The sequence below is a fragment of the Lepidothrix coronata genome, unplaced genomic scaffold (genome assembly GCF_001604755.1).
Source record: "Lepidothrix coronata isolate B3197 unplaced genomic scaffold, Lepidothrix_coronata-1.0 Scaffold19, whole genome shotgun sequence".
NCBI classification, from domain to species: domain Eukaryota; kingdom Metazoa; phylum Chordata; class Aves; order Passeriformes; family Pipridae; genus Lepidothrix; species Lepidothrix coronata.
This window is the reverse complement of record NW_016690199.1, coordinates 622,978-646,453: the sequence shown is the minus strand read 5'-3', so window position 1 is coordinate 646,453 and position 23,476 is coordinate 622,978. Positions and strand designations below refer to the sequence as shown.

Genomic DNA, 23,476 nt, shown 5'->3' with positions numbered 1-23,476 from the left:
ATGCAAGGGTTCTTTGTTACAACATACAGGCCAAAGGTGTGGAGCAATGACTAAATGGGCACTTCAGGTTACCAGAAAAGAAAAAATAGGCATAACAAAGACTGGTAGTTGGCCAGAGAAACCCACATCAAGAAACAGGCACCAAATTTTGATTGCACCACAGTTAATCAGGCAAGAAAATTACCACGGAAAACAGTGGATTTGCTATTCTTTGATGTCTTCCAATGAAGACACTCTAACTTCCTAAACCATATGCTAGTCCAAACAGTTATTGGCATCGACAAAGGAACAACTGGATGACATTGTTTGGCCTTTACATGTCACTAACATTCTTTCCCACTTTTAAATCCATGAATAACATAGGGTAACATGATAACACAGAGTAAAGTCTGTTACAGGGCAACCCCAGCAACCCTGACAACCCCAGACAAAGCACGATGACCCAAAATTACCAGCATGACTTTACCTTAAGATCGGTCTTGTTAGTATTGTTTTGGCACGTGCAAGCTGTAACAATTAGGTGGTGGCAGCGCTTGTGTACAACACAGGTGCATACTAGGAAATAAAAGAGGCATGCTGAAAAGAGCTCTTGAAAGACTCAGAACACATCAACCCACAGGCTGGGTTCTTTAAGGTTTAGCTGTATCAACAGCACACAGTAAAGACGTGAAAAATAACTGAATAATCGGTGTCTTGGAATTAACAAAATCTCCTAACAGATCTGGGGATGTATCTTTAACCCACTGCAACAGAAATCCTGCACTGGGTCATTCATACAGCCTATAAAAAGCCGCCTATCAAAAATATGGGTGATGCACACAGAAACAACAGTGTAATTTCTCAAATTAACTAAAAGAATGCTGTTGAAATAATTATCCAGTTAAGAGTGTTTCACATAACACACAAAACCCATCTTAGAGAACACAGGTCTGAGATACCCAGAGTCATCCCTGCATCTCAGTGGCATAGTGCCTCTTAGGCTGGGTATCCAAGCGCATCCTGCCCAGGTTAGTTTGTCCCTGAGGCTCAGTGCAACGCTTGGGTCTGGGAAGCTGGATAACTGCAGCAGAACGGGGCAGTGTCTAGGCCAGTTAGTTAGTCCCCATCAAGAGGGCTAATCAGCCCTAAATCTGAGTTGGGCTCTCTCCAAGTCTGAAGATGGCTTGGCTGGAATCAACTTGGATTCCTTCATTCCATAACCCAGCGTGTGCTGTAGACATCACTAAGACCAGCAGCCACTGTCTGCATAAGGAGATTTTTGTAGTGGCAACTGCAAATGGCAGATATTTTTCGGGGTCTCACACTATTCTGTTTGTTGCTTTAAGCTTTCACTCATGAAGGGCTACCAATAACATTCACTTCCACCCAGATATTTTATGCAGTATATCCATTTTGTTTACATGCAGCTTCCTTTCATATGAGGACACCAATGCCCTGTTATATTGCACGAGAAACAGGCTGCATTAGAAGGCTATAATCAATGACCACACACCTGTGAAGCAGGTAATTCTGGGAAAAAGGGAGAGGAAAAGGCAAAAAAAGGGAGAGGCAGAACAATAATTAAATGCAAAAAGCACCACATACGTCTACACAGCCATTCAGCCAAACCATGCATTCAGACAAAAGTGCTGTGTCAGCCCACAAACTACCCTTTGAAGTCACAAAATCCCTAATTTTACTCCATTTGAACTTCATAGGGAGAGAAAGGAAGAGGGTGGCCATTCCAGTAGGGCACTTCGTGTCACAATACCCGCTGAACACTGTCCTGAAGGAACCCTGGGTGCCTCAAGCCTAGTTGGGTGTTGCATGTAGTCAGCAACTCAGTGGATCTGCACAGGATGAAACACAGCAACCGGACCCCCAGGTGTTTGCAGGAATGTCAGTGGTCACTCCTGCATGCATGCAAGCTTGACAGATGCTCAAATGCACAGTTTTGGCTGGCTGGGGAGGAAGAGGAGTGGTGACTTCAGAGAAGCTTGTGACTGTAGGATGTCCCAGCAGCATGGGAAAGCGCTCCCGAAACAGCACATCCTACACACACACACTGTAGGAGTGGAGCATCTTACCTTGGCACTGATATCCCTGCTTCCCAAACACGCCCCTGTTCAAAAGAAAACACGAACATAATTTAGCGTCAGAAAGATGGTCATCTTGCAGGTTGTTTACAGAAGAGAGAGCCAAAATGCAAGAGGATACCAGATGATCAGATCCCAAGGCAAAACTGCCCAGCAGTAATGGTGCAATCCAGGATAGGGGTGTGAGAGCACAGGAAAGCACTGCACAGGCCATGACTTACAGGGCAGGCTGCCAACATGCCTGTATTCCCCTTATTCCCTCTCACTCTAATTTCTCAAATTTCTCACTTCATTACAACATACACTGCACATATTAGACAGATCCCAGCAGCCCACACCCTGTTATTATCTCTCCCACTCCATGTTCTTTTGAGACATATCTACCTTCTTCTCCCTGCTCTGCCTACTCCCCCACGTGCATCACCCCACACCTCACACCTCTGATGGCTTTTCTGTTCTCAGGAGTTTTCTCTAAAATTTCAAGCAACTGTTTTTTTCCTCAGTGCAATCTCAGTGTTCCACTCCAGTTAATATCTGAGGTCTTTCTTCAGGCTGCCTCAGTTACTTTTTTCCTCCTTGAAACAATATCTGTGGTTACAAGGCAGGAACACTGCCTCATCCCCACACCACCCCATTCTGTTGCCAGCATCCAAGATTCACATCCCCTCTGGCCTCTCTCCAGTAGACTCCACTTTGCAGCACAAACGTGCCCTCCTAAACCCGATGGTCAAGGGGTGTCACATTGGTGGCCCTTGGTAAAGTGCCGGGTGACCAGTTCAGGACTGGGGCTTGCATGTTGGTCCCCAGGGATGGGAGGCTCCAAAACACCCTGTTTGAGCCATCCTTACCAGATGAACTCCCTGCAGTGTGAGCAGTACGTTGGCTGTCGCAGGTAGGTGGCCATGAACTTGTGGCCGTTCACCTGGTGCACTCGCCTTCGCATCGCCCGCTGGCGCTTCCGAGTGAGGTTCTTAAAAATCCGATCCCTCTGGAGAGTCCCTGTGCAGGGGGTAGGAAGTTAAAAAACCCCACAAAACAGGGCAACAAAGCATTAACATCATCACACAAACTCCTGGTTTTGCCATGCTGTTCAACTCAGGTCCCCAGCATAAGGAGAACATGGAACTGCTGAAGCAAGTCCAGAGGAGGCCACAGGGATGATGCAAGGGCTGGAGCACCTCTGCTATGGAGACAGGCTGAGAGAGCTGGGATTGTTCAGCTTGGAGAGGAGGAGGATCTGGGAAGACATTAGAGCCCCTTTCAGTGCCTAAAGGGGCTACAAGAGAGCTGGAGAGGAACTTTTTACAAGGGCGTGGAGTGATAGGACAAGGGGGAATGGATTTAAACTGAAATACAGTAGGTTTAGATTGGATATTTTGAAGAAAGTAATGACTGTGAGGGTGGTGAGGCATTAGCATGGGTTGTCCAGAGAAGCTGTGGATACACCATCTCTGGAAGTGTTCAAGGTCAGGTTGGACAGGGCATGGAGCGACCTGGTCTAGTGGAAAGTCTCGCTTCCCATGGCAGGGGGTTGGAACTGGATGATCTTTAGGGTTCCTTCCAACCCAGACCATTCTGTGGTTCTATGATAAAATACTTTCAAAAGCCATAATTGCATCTCCAGTTTAGAAGTTGGGAGATCATGGTCTAGAACAAGGATAGCATCTGAGACAGGTACAGAAGGTAATTGCAAAGGACCTTTTAGCTCAAAATTACATTTTTCATGTAGAAATAACTGCCTTTTCCTATCTTCCTCTCACTCCTCTCCTATATTGAGACATGTCACTAACCTATTAATTCACAAACTGTAAACAGACTGGAAGCTTAAGGCTAATGAGTTGTTATAACTCACAGCTTTTTGGGCAATAAATCCTGAAAACATGACTACATGTAACCAAATGACCAGCACCCCACCTGCTGAGCCAAAGCAGCGCCTTGCTTGGTGAACAGTGTTATACCTTTGGTATTCTCAGGCTACATTTCTGTATCACCATGTGCAGCACTTTTGCTTCCTGTATTATATAAAAAAAAACAGGCTATTTTTTCAATGACCGTTAGTCGTTTCATATGTGCCACACTCAGTTTTCTTTAAAGTGCTCATTTTCCAAAGTTAGATAATATTTTACAGCTCTGGAAAGCAGGGAGCCAGGAACTGCTGACATTCAAATCTGAATTGTCCCAAAATTTACTGTAATTTTAGAAAAGAACAGACTAGTTCAGTTGTAAGGGACCCACAACAATCATCTAGTCCAACTGCCTGACTACTTCAGGACGGACCAAAAATTAATATATTTTAAGAGCATTGTTCAAATGCCTCTTAAACACTGACAGGCTGGGGGCACTGATCACCTTTCTAGGAAGGCTGTTCCAGTGTCTGACCAACCTCTTGGTAAAGAAATGCTTCCTAATGTTCAGACTAGACCTCTCCTGGCACAATTTAATATCACAATTTAATTATCTATCAGCATAATTTAATTTTTTACTGGGTTTAGTTCAGCCATATAACAATTTCCTAGCAAAGCTCAATTTACACAAAACAAGTGACTCTCAAAAGGCAGAACTGAGCTCTAGATCAAGAAAGCCACTCCCTTTTGGCAGCAGCCATCTGACACGCACATCCCAGCCAGCTGGTCTCTGGGACCCTCACACAGACCAGGTCAGGCTCAGCTGAGCTTCCCAGATCAAAGCCTCATCTGGGGCACGCTTGCCTCAGAGGAAAGAAATGCATTCTGTGGTTTTCAATTCAGTTGCTTTGCAAAGTAAAGGCCCTGGAAAAAAGGGCATTCTGGGGACACACACCGGAGTCTGCTGGAGGTGACTGCATCAACGTGTGTACTCAGGACTCCTGCTTTGAGCCTGGACTGGATGCAAGACAAAACCCAGCTCTTGCCAAACCCTCTGCATGGGTATAATGACACAGGAAGGGACGGGCAGTCTGCAAACTTCCCACCCATCGGATCATCCCGGAGCGGTGGATGGGCAGCAGAACCCAAACACAGCTGTCACCATCCCGCTTATCCACCCACAAAAAGGGGGCAGAGCAATTCCCTGCTTTCAACTAACTTTGCTGATTAACTGCCGGAGGGGAAAAACAGAGGAAAAGCTGTCAACCTGATCAAGGCTTGAAATGCAGGAGTCCCACATCACAGGCATATTTCCCAGTCCTCTTTGTAGGAGTGGAGATAAGGGAAACCATCCTGTCAGTACTGAACGCAGCCACTTCAAGGGGCCGTATTCCTTTCTGTGCTCTTGCCACACAGGTTTAGAAACAAAGCCAGCCATAGAGCTCAAGGAGCTTTTTTTCTCCTGTGTTCTCCCAGCCTTTCGTGGGTTCGTCCCCTCCACAGGCACTAATGGAAACCCCCTACATGATGGCACAACTGCGACATGGAGCACGGCTTGACTTTAGGACAGCTTGGATTTATTTTTAAAACGGAAGCACATGGTATAGATTAGGATTTTCCCACTAAAACATACACGCAAAAAAAGGATGTGGTGAGGGTAATCCAAGCACTTAACAAAGACCTGCTCTCTGCTCCAAGCAGTTGGGCAGGGACTGGCACAGAAGAGCCTGCCTTTCTAGGGAAGTGCTTAAACATGTGTTTAATTCCCACTGAGGTCAACGGGATTCAGGGGACCACAGGAATTGCCAGATTGAGTCAGAACATTGATCCACCTAGTTCAGCATCCTGCCTCTGTCAGTGGGCAACCAGAAACACATGACAGCAAGATGGAGGAACCTTGCAGCTGGGAGATAATTTGCCTCTTTCCCACACAAAAGCTGTCATTTTGATCTCTAGAAGCGAGAGCTGATTTGCAGAGTTTAATATTCCTTTCAAACATTCAATTATTGCACAAGTTCAACAGCCTCGTTATCTACCATAGGAAACATGCCTGAGAAGAACTTCAAGAGGTCAACCAGACCATCCCTCTTCCCCAAAAGGGAAATCAAGAGCCAGTTGCTTCGCTGAGCCAGAGCGTCCTGCAACTTCACATGAGAATTAAAAAAATAATAACAATAAAAATATTCCTTACAGTATTACAGAATTTGCCCAACTTCAAATTCAAGAGAACATCTCTTTGATCTAGGTTTAAGCAAGCAGCTTTTTTCTTGTTTTCCTAGATAAGGGCCAAACACCTCAACTGGAAAAGTATCCTGTACTGGTGTTCAGCATGTACAGGAGAACTTCTGAGGCATGGAAAGGGAAGCACAGAGTCTGTGAGTGCATGGTGAGCATGTAAATAAAGCACCTAAAGAAGGAATCCAGTTACCAGCTTGCTTCATACCAGCTGCTCCATTAGAAGCCCTTTAAGTTCCTGCACTCACATTTAGCAGAGTTTAAGAGAATATGTTCCCAATTTAGCTCATGCAGTTTCTGTGTTTGTTACGGTTCCCATCAAGGACCAGCATGGGGTGATCACCTCCCTGGTGCTCTCTCATGCAGCAGAGCCCACACACAGCCAAGAGAAAACCAATCCTCTGCACCAAGAACAGGGGACACTTGGACGTGGCCTGCAAAGCCACTGCTGTGCATCCCTATGGTTTGCCTGGCTTCAGACACACTGCAACTTTGGAACAGTTCATGGAAACAGAAAACTGACAGCTGCTTTTTCATGGGCAGCAGAAGTCTCCATGCTGCCTGTACTGGTGGATCACACCCATGGCCAGCCTAGTGCCTTCTCCTTTGAGCTGCACTTGGCCCCCACCTCCTGTTCTCCAGCCACCAACATCTCACATAGGACAACAGGTTCTCTCTTACTGACCCACTTTTCATTAAAACACATGCTACAAGGTGGTTTTTTTCTTTACTAAAAGCATAACTCATACTTCAAACATTACTCGAATTTCACATTTCCTCATGCTACTCGGCTGTGTTACCCTGCTAACTTTGTCCAGATGCTGCACATCTTCCAGGTGATCCTCACCTGTGATTATGTTCACTTCACATTACATTATAACAAATCTAAGTGTTACTAAGCAGGAGAGCGACTTCAGCAAGGATTACTTTTCATATGCAACCAACTCTTTTGGGCACTACTTTTCCCATTTCCTGGTACTGGCTTAAGTGGAAAGGGGAGGGAGAGCCCAGCACAACCTCAGCCATACCTCAGGCCCAGGTGTACCTTCAGGAGACCACCTACCACGTGCTCTAGTGGATCTACATATACAACCCCATCTCACAGAATAAATCCCTCTCTCTGAGGGCTTGGGTACTCATGCATCCCACACACCACACTGTGGAGCAGGAAGGTTCAGCCCTTCAACAAGGTGCAAGTGATTTTGAAATGGTGGAACATATCGCTACCAAAACCTCCTTCCTCCCAACCACCACCCTCTCCAGTCACCAGGAAGGCAGTTCCTCAGTTCACACCCATCACATCTGTTAAACAGGTCCCAGCACTGCTGAGGGAGAGGCTGCAGAAACCATCCATCAACACAGCACCGAAGTCTGCTGGTGGAAAGGCTGAAAGAATTCGTATCGTTCAGCCTGGAGAAGAGGCTCTGGGGTGACCTTACTGCAGCCTTCCAGTACCTGAAGGGCGCCTACAAGAAATATGAAGAGGGGCTGTTTACAAGGGCATAGAGTCATAGGATAAGGGGGGAATGGCTTCAAACTGAAAAAGAGTAGGTTTAGATGGTATATTAGGAAGAAATTCTTTATTGTGAAGGTGCTGAGGCAACTGGCACAGGTTGCCCAGAGAAACTGTGGAAACCCCATCTGTGGAAGTGTTCCAGGCCAGGTTGATGGGCTTGGAGCAACCTGGTCTAGTGGAAGGTGTCCCTGCCCAGGGAAGGGGGGCTGGAACGAGATGATCTTTAAGGTCCCTCCAACCCAAATCACTCTGATTCTATGACAGGCTGGCCAATGCAGCAGCCCCTTGTGCCTCTCACCTTTGGTGTCAGAGAATACAAAGCCATCAGAGAGATTTTTCCCCGCTCATATTTTGCATTCTGGCCAATTTCCTATAGGATATATATTTTCCTTCTGTATACAGAGAACATTTTACAAAACAAAGCCATCCTAGACCACTTTAAGAGACCTAGACTTTTAAAAGCCTCTAATCTCTGGTAAAGCAACAACCACCATGAATGGTTCAAATGAATGTCCAAATACTGCTATAAAAGTAGACAAGTAATTGCTCAGTGGAGGGAGTTTCCACATCCGTGGTTAAATTTGGACATCTGTAACCATGAGGGATATACTGTGACTGGTTATGTGCAAAAGTAGCTACAAAGTTCAATACTGAAAAGCCTCTTCCTCTTTCCTCCTCTCCACTCATGCTGAACACGTGTGTATGGCAGTGGAAATTATACACGCAGAGAAAGAGGAGAATAAATAACCCACCGAGTCGTCTGAGGACATGTGCAAGCACTAGCACATCCTCACCCACTCTGCAGCCTCTAATACCACCCCACCTGTCCCCTGAGCTTACCTGATCCTGCCCTTCCCAGTCAGAGATCCCCCCCATTTCTCTCCCTCCCATTTTCTATTCCGGAGGGTTATTTCAGGAAAATCCTTACAGCGGTGGCAGTAACTACAGCAGGAAAACAAGAGGAGGAGCTGCAGGATGAAGTGAGGTGTGTGTGTGTGGAACTATTTGCCTCAAGTAGTTAAAGCCTCTCAGGTCCCATCTATTGGAAATCAATCTTGCTGCCGTGCTATCGACTGCTGCTGTAACACCGGCACGGCAAAGGTCATCCAGGTACCTCCTGACACATGACAATGTCTAGTGTTACACTCCTGCATGAATCAGTGGGATTTTTCTTTGAAAGGAATAAAGATATTTTTAAAAAGCAATGTAAAAAGCCTTAAAGCAATAATGATAGTAGATTAAAATTTAATTAAGCTTTTCTTTTATTAGTGCCAGGAACAGTATACATGTTTTCCTGAGCTCCCCTGGGAGCACTGCAAGCAAGCACTGAGTGATATAAAAGCACAGAGCAGAGCCCAAACATTGACCTTACTGGATTGTAAAAAAGCAAGCTAGTGGACTGAGAGATCCCTCACCTCTCACAAGCACTGAACAACAATCTCAGATCACGCTAAATGCTCATCTAGCCCAAGCCCTAACAGTGAGATGTAGTGGATGTTTTAGGAAATGAATATACAAACCAGATCAAGTAAACAAATTCACACCCCTGCCCCATCCAGCCATCAGTATGTAGGTGTTCTCTCAATATTTACCTAACAGTGGGCTTCCTCACATCTACTGAATGTAAACTGAGGCTAAACCCAGATGTTTATTTTCCAGGCTGGAAAACACGTATGTTATGACAAAAATCCCTTACTAAGGTTTGGTGTCTTTTAATCAGGAGTTTTATCGCCATGATCCTGTGGATGGTCAAAACCATGGGAAGCCTTGCTAATTAAAACATTAGACACACAACACAGCATTAAAGAAGAAGCTGACAGCCTGACTCTGAAAAGAGAACAGGATTTAAAGGCTACAACCCAAAATGGTATTTCCATTGCTGACTATTCTGCTCCCCTTAGTATTAGTGCTGCAGAGTAAAGCCTTGCCTATCCCATTACCAAGGTTTTTCTTCAATTTCCCTCAAAAGTAACTTGGATCAGCCAGTGGGAAACAGCCACATCCACAAAGAGTTAACCACAGAGGGTTTCTCTCTCCTACTTCACATCTGTCAGAGTTCTTTTCCTTCTGCTGCTTTTGCCAGTCTGTGCACAAAACCATATCGGTTCCAACCCCAGGAGAGGCTCCTTGCAAATCAAACATGTGGCACATCAAACACAGACTGGGATTTATGTTTGATCCAGATGCCATTTTGCCCTCTGAAACTGGATAAAGTTTTATATGAAGACCAGAGAAAGCGACAGCTAGTGCAGGCAGCACTATGTTGTCTTCAAGGACTTCACAGAAAAGCCACAGTAATGGGAAGTTCATCTTTTAAATACTGTCTGAAATCTTTTAAATACCTGTAAATACTGTCTGAAAGAGTAAGAAGGAACAACGATGTTCTGAAACCAAAAAATTAGAGCTTTCCCACTCATGAGTATGAAACAGCCTTATCATCAGTCTTGGAAAAGCAAACATGTAATCATCCCTGCACTGGATCACAGAGAACTGTGCACTGGAGGCAAGGTTTCTGTTTCTCATCCAAGTGCTGAAGTAAGGCAGATTCATCTTCCTTGTTTTCTTGCCAGATCTAGGACATGAATTCAGCTCTAAGTAGTTAGCAGCATTTTGAGGACTGAGGCTGAAGGATGATGTTTCAGTGTGGCAGCAGCAGCGAGAACAGGACCAATGAATTTCACACAACAATACTGATGAGCATGACAGTGCTCAGCTATTGCTGCAAAATCCCATTATAGGCTTATGTCTAGAATTACACAATGATGCCAAAGCTCTGGTGGCACCAGTAGGTGAGACAGAGAAGCTGACAGGACATGACTCTGTGTTTCCCAGGCTTACCAGGTACAGCTCTGCTCCATCCATCACTGCCAACCTAACCTTCTCCTCACCACCATGGGACTGGGGTTCAGCACTTTTTCGGTTTTCTTCAGTCTTTTGCACTTGGGTAGAGAAGTTCCAGCACTGCAGAGCTGGAGTGACCAGTATGTGGCTGCTGGGAGCCATCCACATATGCAGGAGGGGAGAGGGCTGCAAAGCAGAGGGTAGAGCCCAGTGCTGGGCCTGAAAGAGCTTTTCATCTGTTTGCAAGAGTTCTGAGAGAACATGAGAGAGCATGAAGAAGGCAGCTTGAGAAACTGAAAACAAGTATTCTGCTGCCACTTCGAGTCTACCAACCAGTTATGAATACCATACAGGTTATCCTGTACTGACTTTTAATCACAATTGCCACACAGGTTTTCAGATGTGCACAGAGCAGCTCAAAACAAAATACTATTTTGCACATCTGGTTTTACAGGTCTTTTTCTGGGAAAAATTGGTTTTAGACGTCTGCTTGTGGATGTTGACAGCTCTGAACAAGGCACTGCAGGGTATTGCACAAGGCTGAAAAATATGAATGGAAAAGCCTTTCCATTCATTTCTGTACTGAGTAACCAGGAACTGAGCAAATGGGATAGAGAGGATAACAAAAGATTTCAGCAGACATGAGCAACCCCATGCCCCAGGTTCTCAGAGACCACTGCATGCCAGCCCCATTTGCAGGCCACAGGCTGCATAAATGCTGCTGGATGACAAGGAGGGTGTGCATGAAGGCAACAGCCACTTCCCTGCACTTCCCTCTTCCTTCTCTGTACAGGCACACCACACTGACAGAAGGAAGGGGACAGCCCCATTTGTCACCCTGTGCTTGTCTCTCTGTCAAGAGCAAGGAAGGTTTTACCTGAGCTCCATTTTACCATTCCATCTCTGCAAGTTTCTGCATTCATTTGGAGATGGCAACCTTGGGACACTTCTGTTTGCCAGAGAGACCAGGCTGGGGTGACAATGGCAGAGAACTGTCTCAGCTTGCACAGAGAGGATATTCCAGAAGAGAAGGATTTTATTTAAAAAGTAGAAGAGGGATTTGAGGGAGACAGGAGAAACCTGAGCACTGAACTGAGCCCATCAGAGCCCTGCACTGGCACTGTGACTGGAAAGCCATCTCATATCTGTCCCATACCAAGCAGGAGACACATGATACCCATGCAAGGTAAATTAGTCCAGTCATATCCAGTGAGATAACAGACAGCTGCTTCCCTCTGACTGTAGCTGAACATGGTTTTCCAGCAAAAACAGAGTCTAAAAGTCACCCCCACCCTACTGTTCCCCTCTCACAATGGAGTCCCCTCCCTACCATCTCAGAACTACTCATATTTCAACTACTCCATAACCCACTCCTGTCACATTGACCTAGGTAAGAACAAAAAAAAAAAAACCAACCAAAACGCCAACACCAAAAACAACCAAACACCAAAAAAAATCCCCAAACCCCACAGAAAAGCCCTATGATTCAAATTTTAAGTTGACATGCACAAACAGTGAGAAACAGGCAGCAATAATCATCTCCCTTCCTCAGCTAAAGGCAGTCTCAATTTCATCATAAGATAGGTACAATTCTCCTCCTTACCTTAAGATGTGCAAATAATACTAGTACCTTATACTTCTTACTGCATTGCTCATTAGAGCCTTAACAAACCCATTCCTCTCCCTCCTCTCCTCTCCTTACAATCATAATCATTGTTATTTCCTTGTGCTTAGGCAAGCAAATTTCCATTGTAAAACCTCCTGTTAGTCCTTCCTACCTATTACACTCAAGATAAAAATGTTGAGATGTGATTTACCAGGGAAGGAAACCATTTAAATATATTATTCATTAAAAACAGAAAAACTAACAAAGCAACTTTGATCTTTTCCATGATTAATTCATGCACCAGAAACCCTCCATGCCATAAGATTTAGAAGATTTCAAACTATGCTGACAGAAGTAGCAGCAACAGAATGTGACAGCATTTATAAGTCAAAGCTCCCATCACTTGTGCAAAATCCTTGAGAAAAGCAGAACTGTCAGCATGGGCAAAGAGCAGGGAGATCCTGAACCCTTCCCTGCTCCCAGTGCCTCGGGGCTCTGGCCTGTTGCAACCATCAGCAACTCACATGCTCGTAGGTGGTTCCCTCGTAGGTATCACAACACGCTATTAGGAGGCCCTGCCCACACAGGGAAGCACGAGATCCAGGTTAAACCTATTTTTAACCAGGTGCACTTGAAAGCTATTTTTAAGTGGATGCTCTGGGGACATCCTTCTTTTGGGCTTTTGAATTAAAGCTGGCCACTTTGGTAGTAAAACAAGAGTCTCCACTCAAGGTCTTACACTCATCTAAATCCCCTTAAAATTCCCACCTTTTTGTTTGGGCACTGCAATTTTCTAGAGACACGGGCTTAACATCTGTCTCAAAGAAAGGAGGAGCAGGAAAATACTCTTTATGCAACACGAGACAAAACACACAAAGAAACCAGGATGAACAGAAGGCAAGTTGAAATGGGAGTATCGAGCAGCTTGCGCCCAGAGGCACCCAAAGTTTTGCAGCATTTCCACAAACAGCAACCACGTTCCTCGACACAGCCACCCCAAGGATGAAACCTCATACCTTCCTCTCAAGGGGCACTGCACCTCTCCATGACAAGGCAAACTGTAACCCAAAGCACAACTGGAATCGTCAGGAATAAATTAACTGGGAGAGCTAATTAACTAGAATAAGTTAAACACTCCCATTTTTTCCCCTGTCAGGGCCTCCGACTGCTGCCGTGTGATGTCTCAGCTTTTCCCCAGCCCCTGGAGGTGCACTTGGCCTCGGGCTCACCAGGGAGGATGACCAACACCTGAATCACCACCCTGCAACACCAGGATTCTCCTGGTGGACTGGTCACCCCACAGCTGCACAGACCCAGCCCAAGTGGTCCAGCTGCATACTCAGCTCTGATTACACAGCTGATCCAGGGTACTTTTGAGATTTCCATGTGGCAGCTTGCTAACGAGTTCTCTAATTGCAACAGCCTTAAAAAGCAGGTTGTTTACCATGTCGCTCTCCCACGCAGATTCCCACACACCATGGGCTGAGTAAGACACTGCCGCAGCAAAGCATCTGTCAAAAGAAATAAATTCAGCCTCTTGTATCCCAAGCTTATTGCTACCAGGAAGAGACCTGCCAAAAGGCAGCACCTCTTCTCATCAACACAGTCCCCACCTTGGCAATGCAGCAAGGAAATACTCAGTGCTCGAGTGCTCGGGCTGGCGATCGCACTTGGCTTCACTGCACAGTCCCTCCTAGAACACTTCTGCAGATGGCACAGACCTCGACTGCTCTGGCACACACACTGCACCCCTCCTAGTGCCAGCGGATTATTATGACTTCCCAGACGGATTTCCCAAGGGCTCAAGGCCAGGGGAGCTGCATGTTCAGGAAACACAGCTGTCCTCAACAGCTTCCCAGCAGCTACCACAGCCAGACCTGATCTATCCCCCTTCCCCATCTCCTCCCCAACAGGGTTTTCACCCTGCAATACATACTTCTCCATGTCTGAGATGTGTTTCTGGGATTTCAAAAGCAGATATCCTGAATTCAAACAAATGGCACTAAGAGACATGTCCAGTCATTTTTTGAACACTTCCAGGGATAGTAACTCCCCACCTCTCTGGGTAGCCTGTTCCAACGTTAATCACCCTTTCAGTGAAGAAATTCTTCCTGATATGCAACCTGAAGCTCCCCTGGCACAGCTTGAGGCCATTTCCTCTCATCCTGTCACTGGTTGCCTGGGAGAATAGACAGACCCTCACTTTGCTACACCCTCTTTTCAGGCAGTTGTAGAGAGTGATAAGCTACCCCTGAGACTCTTTTACTGCAGACTAAACACCCCCAGCTCCCTCAACCAATCCTCATCAGACTTGTGCTCCAGACCCTTCACCAGCTCTGTTGCTCTGAATATGTTGAGAAAGGGAAGGACCCACCAATTTCAACAGCTCCATAATGGCCACCAGTGCCACCAGCCACTTTCATTCTCACAAATGGGTGGCCCTTTCCACTGGGTGTAAGAGCAGTAGCAATAAGTACATACCCTGCCTCCCCACCAGCTCTCCCATCTCACTCCTCTCAATTAACAAACAAGCAGAGGTGGGTGAGCAGGAAGACAGTCACTTTCTCCAACAGCTTGTGAGAGACATCTAAAGCCTTCACCTCTTCTCATCTTTCTTCTCAGTACCTCAGTGGGAAAGGAACACACAGGGAGGGAATTTAAGTTCAAATGACAGTAGATGACAGCCAGCCTGCAGTTTGATGGTCACGACAGCCCTTACACAGATTTAAGCTTTTCTCACTCCATACAGCACCCTGCCTTCCTTCCAGCACACCCTTCCACACATTTTCCAGGCAGATCTGTCCCAAGACATAGGACAGAGGGTGCCTCTATGGCCAAGAAGTGCAGTGGCCTTCATGTGCAAGTTATCATCAGGCCTCTGAGATGCAACAATGGAGTCTTTCCCCGAATGACTTGTTCTTCCCACTCTACCTCTCATTCACAAGTGAAATGCAGAAGAGAGACAATGCAGGTAAAAACGTGTGTAGGACCAGACTGAGACCCCAGATTCCTCACCCACCACCTCAGTACTCTGATCTGAGAAGGCTGGAGAAGAAACATCTTTCTGCCTTTGTCCTTGCTGACCTGCAAGTATGATCTGCAAGACTGTATTGTGAACATATAGGAAGGATAGATTTTAGACACAAAAATTCAGAATTCTCTGACTTCTGAGAGTTTCATTTTCTAGTAAAAATTCTTCAAATGAAAAGGTTTCTGGTTTTAAGGCAACTACCTGCATTTTACAAACAAAGAAAACTATCATTGGAAGCAAATTCATCTGCTGGAACTGGAGCAGCCTCCACAGTCCCAGCATGGCTGTGGTCTCACACACAGCTTCAGGGAGAGAGGAGAGCAACAACAGGGAACACACACTTCCTAGGAAAGGACTGTGTGCTGCTGTGCCAGTACAGTGACAGACAGACACACTTGCTCAACAAGTCTGACAGCTAGACGGCAGAAAAGAGCTGAGATTCTGGGATTAGAAACTGTTTCAGATTCTAGCAAGAAACAGGCTTTGATTGTCACAGCTATGCTGCTGCTGCAGCAGCCTTTCCTTGTCCCCCACAGCTCCTCTACAATCTGTCTGTATTTTCCTCCTCTCACCTTCTTAAACTTTTTGAGTTTCTTTAAGCTGCTTCTTCCTGACAATTCCTGTCCATACCCACCCATCACCACTCCCCAGACCAGTCTCCTACGTCCTTCTGTCTCTCCTAATATTCCTTTTCTCTGGCCTTCTTCCCACATCTTTTGTCTCTATTTCTTCTCCAATCAACTTTTCTCAGTGTTTCCACCATTCACTGTTCTTGCCCCATGTCCCAGCAAACGGGGCATGCAGAGCACAACACCCTCTCAACCAGACCTCTTGCCTTCCTCCCTCCTCTGCCCCACCGCTGGGGCTCCCCCTCCTGCCTCATCACAGCACCCTGGGCCAGTGCTGAGCTCAATCAAAAGACAGATCTGGCCCCAAACTAACCCACAGCCCTGCTCCAGCTTTGCTCAGTTTCCCAGTCCAGCCAGCTGGTGCAGAACTGGCCCCACTCAAGGCAGCCCAAGGGACACCCAAGAGCATCCTTTTCAGACAGACAGATTTACCCTCAATTATGAAACTGCCTCATTCCCATAAACCAGCAGTGTTGGCATGGCCAGCAGGAGCAGTCAGTGAGGTGGGAACCTGCTGAGTGCAGGGGGTGTCCACAGCACTCAAAGCCACGCTGATGTCATGCAGTTTTTCCCAGATCAGGAAAGAGCAGATTTTTCCCAAAGGTAGACGGGGATGGCAGGAGCTTCCCACTCTCGCCTCTGCCAAGCTTGAGGTCACCCTGGCAAAACAACATCAGGATCTCTTTGCTCAAAGCTCTATTTTAACTCAGCATCTCATTCTGGAAAACAACAGAATCATTGCTGCTGAACCACTCCAGGAAACAAAAACATCTGGCACTGAAGAGCAGGAAACTCATTATTTTATGCTGGGCATACTCAGGAACAACCTGAAACAGGGGTGTATAAATTGCAAGTGCAAATATTTGCCTCTGAAAGCACCACTAGAAGATGAATTCTGCTTCCTACAGCTCCGTGCCAGCTCGCCTAAGGCTGAAGGCCCTGTTCTGCTTGGCTGTTTGAGAGATCTTGCCCACCTCCAGTGAGGTGCAGGACTCAACTGACACAACATCCCCAACACACAGCAGACTGATGCTGCTGGTCCTCCTCGTGTCTGCAGAGCCAGAGGGAAGCTTGGGTCTCCCCACAAGCACTAACAATGCCTGAATAGCTTCCAGGTAAATCGAGGGAATTAAATACTGCGACACAACAGCATTTTGTTACCTCCAGGTGACAGGGACTTATGGACACTGGACAGACTGGGCTGCCAGACACCCAGACACAAGGAAGATCCTTGACTGTGGTGGTGCCACCTAAATTAGGAGTCTTCTCTAGCAGCCAGAGTTGACAGACTTGGATATTAAATGGCATACAGCCTAATTTGATAGATGGTGATGTTATATATACATATATATATATATATATATATATATATAAACCAGTGTGGGTTTGTTGGTATTTTTTTCCAGTTTCTGGTACAGATTTACAGAGTGACCCTAGGTAAACTACTGGAGTTTTTGGACAGCCATTTACCTGTTTCATCAGTCAGGTACCTCACAAACTGTGGTCTGGGGAAATTTAGGCACAGCCATGAGGTGTGCTAGTGTATGGAACAACTCCCTTTGTCCCAGTCCAGAGCATCATCCAGATGCCCTTGACCACAACGGGTCCAGAGAGAGATGGCCATGAAACAGCATCCCCCAGCACAGGGTGCAGCAATCAGGGCTGCTGCCAACATCCCTGGCCACAGGATCACACAGCACTGACCTCCCATAGCTTCATGTTTGTCTCCTTCCACCCCACATTCACCATCCTGCTCCACTGCAGCACAAACACCGGCTCCAGCACAGCCCTGCCCTCCAAGGCCAAGGAGATAGATTTAAGCTCCTCTGGGAACTCCAGTCACCTCTTCCGGGAATCACACTTAAATAAAGCAAAAAATCTCTGTTCCTCATTACAGCCAGGAACACTGAAATCCCAGGGCAGATTGCAAGCTTGCATATTTATCTCTAGGTTTCAGAGCCCAGACAAAACACAGCCCACTGAGGAAGTGAAGTTAACCCTGATATCGCTGCTTGCTGCATTTTTGCAGTGCCTGGATATCTAAGCAGTTGGTAGATCCCGGCAAGTCATGAATTACCGACAAAACCCTCTCAGCATTAGACATACTGCAATAGCTGTGGTGCTCAAATGGACTGTTTTCCAAGAAGTAAAGGTAGTCTTGTGGATATGCAGCAGGCTGGGGTGCTGTTCACCTCTCGGCTCTGTGTTAGAGCCTCTCCATAAACACCAAGCAAACCACTTCATTTCCCAGGGCCTGGATCTTCCAGCAATCAGGAATAAACAGTTTTGTTTGCTTTCCTATTGGAATAATTTTTCCTGTGAAAATTCAGAATTTACCATACTTGCCATATTTGGTTTTTTTTAATGGAGGAGAGGCATATGTGAGATATCAGAGTGTCAGGGTTCAAAAACACTTGGGTTCTCTCTGCAGTATTTACATGTGAAATGCAATATGTACATTTTGAAGGATTCTCTTTGAAAAAGAAAAAAAGCTCATGGAGGCTTCAGGACAAAGAGCTGCTCTTGCTCCCGTTGGCTTAGCTGATACACCTCTGTTGGGGTGCAGGTTTGCAGAGTGTGACCTCCAGGAGAGCAATGCCTGCTCAGGACTTCAAGATCAGCCTCTGGATACCTTTTACTTTTTAACCTGACTGATCTTCCATCAAGGCTGGGGATCCACTGAAGTTCACCTGCCTGCCACACAGAGATGCACAGCATCTGTTGATAACATTCCTGGTCTCTGCAAGGGCTCAGTCTTCTCCAGGGTACATTTAGGGTATGTTTTCTCCCCCATGGAGACACTGACATTGTTCTGACCTACTTCCACGTGGAAATGAAGAGTTGAAACAACATGGAGTGCATCTGGAAATCCCTTGCCTGCAGTACGCACACATGGGACAAGTGTAAAGCACTTGAAAAAGTGCAGGCATTGGAAAAAAAATGCAAGGGTATAGAACAACATGTCTCCTGCTGCTCTCTGCCACGTAAGACTTTGGGTTAGACATTAAAGACTTCCATGCTCTCAGACTGGGAACCAAAGATAGCAAAAGCTTTCTCTATCCTATTCTGTACTGATACTGCCTATATAGATCAGGAGGTTCTCTAGACGGTGTCTACTGCATGTCTTAAAACTCTGCTTGAGTTTTAAGAACAATGGCCCAACAAGCCAGGGGCTGAGAACAGGACATTTTTCATTCCTAGTTCCTGGTTTCCAATAATTATTCCCTTAACTAGAAAAAACCCAGGCTGAAAACAGTCATTATTGCAGTTAATAGAGAACTGGCAAAATCTTTTTTTCTCCCTCTTGTGCAAGAACCTGATAACATATCTGGCAATAGAAGTGTTATGGGGCTGAGGAGCTACATTATAGTGCAAAGATCTTGTTAGCACAACACCTATACACCACTTCAGACCTTAAGGCTGCAGATTTTTACTGGTACCCATCTGAGGAAATGTTATTTCTTAAAATAAAACCCACTCAGTGTTAGCAAAATGTATTCCAAGAAAAATGACAGCAAAAGACCAAGTATTTGTGTTTGAGAACAAAGTATCCCAAACATATGATGTGCCAGTTGCAAAATAAAGAAGCATTTCCTGGTCTAGAGGCAGGTTCAGGCTTCCTGAACCTGCCTCTTAAGTTACCTGTAGGTAAGCAGTTTTAAGCTTCCCCCTTTGAGAGGTTGGAACTGGATGATCTTTAAGGTTCCTTTCAACCCAAGCCCATGATTCTATGATTCCTTGCTGCCGCAAACCCTACCAACATTAACTATTTAATAATGCATACTATATCTGCTCTACCAAGTCACTTGGCTTTTCAATATTCTCGTTGTTCTATTTCTTGCCCAGAACTCAAATTTGTCTTTGTCTTTCCTGACACTGAAAGAAAAGAAACAACCATTACTTATCTAACAATGATGAAATTAAAAGTGAATTTCCAGCAGAATTATCACGTTGAGTGACAACGTAAAAAAAAAAAAAAGCTAAAAAAAGGCAAATTGCAAGAGTTCAAAGCACTAAAATAGAAGCACTTTATTTTCTACAGGGCTTGCCTCATTCATCAGTTCAGTCAAACACTTAATTTGTATTAATTTAATTAGCTCTGCTCAAAATTAAATAGAGCAAATAGCAAGAGAGGCGGCAAACTGAGGGCACAGCAACACACCTTGCAGGTAAAGCTGCAAGGGGACTTGGTGTTCCCAGTGTTGCAAGGAGAGGGGTTCATACCATCCTTCAGGCACACACCTGGGGCCTCTCAGTGTCCAAGTCTGACCTTGCTGCAGCTGAACACCCGCACACCATCACCTGCTCTTGAGTATCTCTACCAACCTCTCACAGGTGTCCAGAAGCACCACCAACAGCAGCAGTTCACCCAGGCACTGCAAGGCTTTTTATTTCGGGTCAATCACCTCCTGATCAAGAAGAATGTAATGCATGATTTGCCTTTTCACAGCTCAAACCAGTATTCAGTGGCAAAAAAATCGACAAGCAGTGGAGAGAGGATCTAAATTCATGTCACCTGTTGGGGCACTTCAGCAGCATCAGCCACTTCCTGTAAGCAACACAAGCCCTGGAGTCTCCTCCCAGAGACACAACCTTCAGCCAGAGCCAAGGGAACCTCGATGACACCTGGGAGAGCACAGAGGTGCTGGAGAACCATAAAGGCCCCCAGTCAGTGTGTCTTCCTGCCAGGATGCTCCCAGGTGCTCCCTGGAGTGATGAGGAAGATCACCCTACTTGGAAGCTGTCTGCCCGGAAATGGTTATGACCAACGTTAGGAGAAGAGGAAAAACATTAGGGAACTCTACACCTTATACAGCACTATATGTTTTAGAGAGAAATAAAGCAGATTTTTTTTTTTAAAGGAGGCCTGGTGAATTATTTTTAAGAGAGCAGGGACAAGGAGATGCAAACAGAGACACAGAGCATAGGGAACCGAGATGTCACAACAGGGAGGTAAGAAATGCTAAAGACACCCTTGGGGAAAAAAAATCATATTTATATCCAGAGTAAAAAGAATAAGGAAATTTTAAAATAAATCATTTTTGATGACTTGAAAAAAAATCCTATTATCAGGCAGGGTGAAATAAATAAAACCCAGAAAAGAGTAAATAAATTCATTTGAGGAGGGGAGGGAAATCAATCCCTAAGCAATGCCTGAAGACTGGCAGGCAGAAGGTTAGTCCTCACCTTCTCTGTGAAACAGACTGAAACAGCTCTTGGGTTAGTGAGGGAGATGGCTGGGCAAGAGTGTGCTTCTCTTCACCCCAGACAGGTGCCACCAAGACCCAGCACAGACAGCAGAGATGGGGCACGCTTGGAGAGTTCAGGAGCTGGACTTTGATGATCCTTGTGGGTCCCTTCCAACCCAGAATATTCTGTGATTTCTGTGAGAGGTAATCTCCTCCCAAGGTAAGGAGATTTTCATTTTAATTTTGCACTGGTTGCTTTACACAGGAAATGTCAGCTGAATGAGGGGAGTTAATATAATCAGGTACAGCTTAGCACAGCAACAAATACATCCAGCAGAGAAAATAAAGATAGGCAGGGGTAATTTCACTAGGTCTCCCTCACTTCCTATTGCTCTGTTCCTTTCTCTTCCTGAAAAGCTACATGTATTTTTAACATGTAAAATGGGAAGATTTCCCTGCCTCAACACAGCAGGGTGATAACACTGATGGACAGAAGAGCCATATGGGAACCTATAAAGAATTAACCTTTCCAGCTGTATGTTTTCTATAATGCCTTTATTCTGACAGCACACGAATGCTTCTGTCGGACACACTGCACCCCTCACAGGAGTGACACCCTTCTCCCCCATCCCTGCTGTAGGTGAACAGAACCAAATTTAGATTTTGGTCAGAAGAACTTTTGATCAAACAGAAAAACCCCACCATTCCTGAACGTAAAGAAAGTCCAAGCAACCAACACCTGGACTGTCTGTTTTGGGTAAGCTTGCTCAGACAACAAAATAATACAGTGTCAGGTGGACCTAAGATCCAAGTCTTTTTTTATTTGGGTTTTTTTTTGGAGAGGGTTGCTTTTTTTCTTTTTTATCCCCTCTCTCTTTACCCACTTTTTGGACTTTTGCTTTGCTCAATTTAGACAATGTCATCTGAGCCCCTATGAATTTGGCTATTTCCATAAACAAAACAACCAGTTTGGCATAAAACCTCTCTGAGATGAATGAGGTGTGTGAGGACCAGCAGCAGGCACTGATGCTCCACCTTTGCTCAGTGGAGCTCTCACAGTTCAGACTGACTCCATTACGTTATCCTGCTGCCTCCTGAAAGCCAGGAGGCAAGAGCTGCAAAAAAACCCCACGTGGGTGGCTTGAAGAGTCTGTCTGTGGACACTGCCACGCTGCTCCTGCTAAAGTCTGGCGGCTTTTTGTAGCACTGCGTCACCATTGCTTAATCCTTTCCAGAGCAGAAAACACACCAGAGACACACTCTTAACCATCAAAGTTACAGGAAAATGATTAAATGTCCTAAATATCATATTGCTTGAAAATCCACATGTTACACTGGTGGGATCTAATGTACACTGATCATTGGGTTCTCTGTGTGCCCACAGACACAGAAAGCCTTCAGGAGGTCTCTGCCACATTAGCCATAACGAGCAGGGAGGATGTGATAGTGGCTGCCTTCCAGGTCAGGGGAACAAGTGGGAAGCCACTTTTTGTACTTTCAGGTTCTGATCTATTCTTGGTCTTCTTTTCATAAAACTTCAAATTTCAAATACAGTTCTGAGCCTCCACATTTTCAGCAAAAGAGAGAGAAAAAAAAGAATAAAATATGATGTTATAAACAAGACCTCACTGCTCATTAGAAGGAAAGCCCTTCCTTGTGGATGCCTCCTTTATCCAATGACTGGGAAAAGTCAGTATCTGCAATCAGGCTTACCCTGCATTATGTCTATTCTTGGAAACTCTAAATGTGACCATACATGGGAACTACCAGTCAACAACAACAAAAAAAAAGGACCATCTTCGATCTTCCTGTTCTGTTAAGTCTATACATCCTCAATAACAACACAGAAAAGAGAAGCAAATAATTTCCAACATTTCCCATTTCCCTCGGAAAGCAGTAGCTGTAGAAATATCTGAGTTCTCCATCTCTCAGCTCAGCCACCAGCACAGATTTGAAGCACACTCTGGATTAATGCTCAAGCCCACCATCCCTGCTCAAACCTGCTTAAAATGGCCAAGCATGACACTCTTGCATGTGGATACAAACCGGGATGCAGGCCACTAAAAGCCCCCTGTTTCTCCCCTCCTTCCATCATCAGTTCTGCAATAGGCAATTACAGCCAATTTCCAGTGTCCTTTTCACCCCTAAGAGCCATGGCCTCTGGATCTTCAAAAAAGTCCTCCAGGCCTCCCTAGCACAGCTTTGGACTCATCCTCTTCTCTGGTTACAAACAGAAACCTTCTTGCAAAAGTACTTGAAAGCTTGAAGCTACTTGAAAAAGTAATCTTCATGTCTCCCTGTCAAAGCACAGTTGTAGGGAAGGGTAGGAAAGGTAAACGCTCTGTTAACATTTTACATGTGGATAAACACAAGAGCAGTTCCCAGGCCACAAAGCTGACACCTAGGCAGAGAAAAACATGGATTCCTACTCAGCAGATAGAGAGCTAAAAGTTGTAGTGTTGCTACGTAACCTGCCCAGCTTTACCTGGTAAGTGAACTTTACTGGAAAA

At 45.5% G+C, this 23,476-nt stretch overlaps 1 protein-coding gene across 1 annotated transcript in view; it reads right to left on the bottom strand.

Annotated features, from left to right (window-relative positions):
- Positions 1–23,476, bottom strand: part of PRKCH (protein kinase C eta) — a 118,860-nt gene that overhangs the window by 66,734 nt on the left and 28,650 nt on the right. The window contains exons 3-5 of the mRNA XM_017807686.1: positions 2,924–3,074; positions 2,067–2,101; positions 467–555 (exon numbers count right to left, since the gene is read on the bottom strand). Coding sequence (XP_017663175.1) covers positions 467–555; positions 2,067–2,101; positions 2,924–3,074 — 275 coding nt within the window. The remainder of the gene's footprint in view (positions 1–466; positions 556–2,066; positions 2,102–2,923; positions 3,075–23,476) is intronic.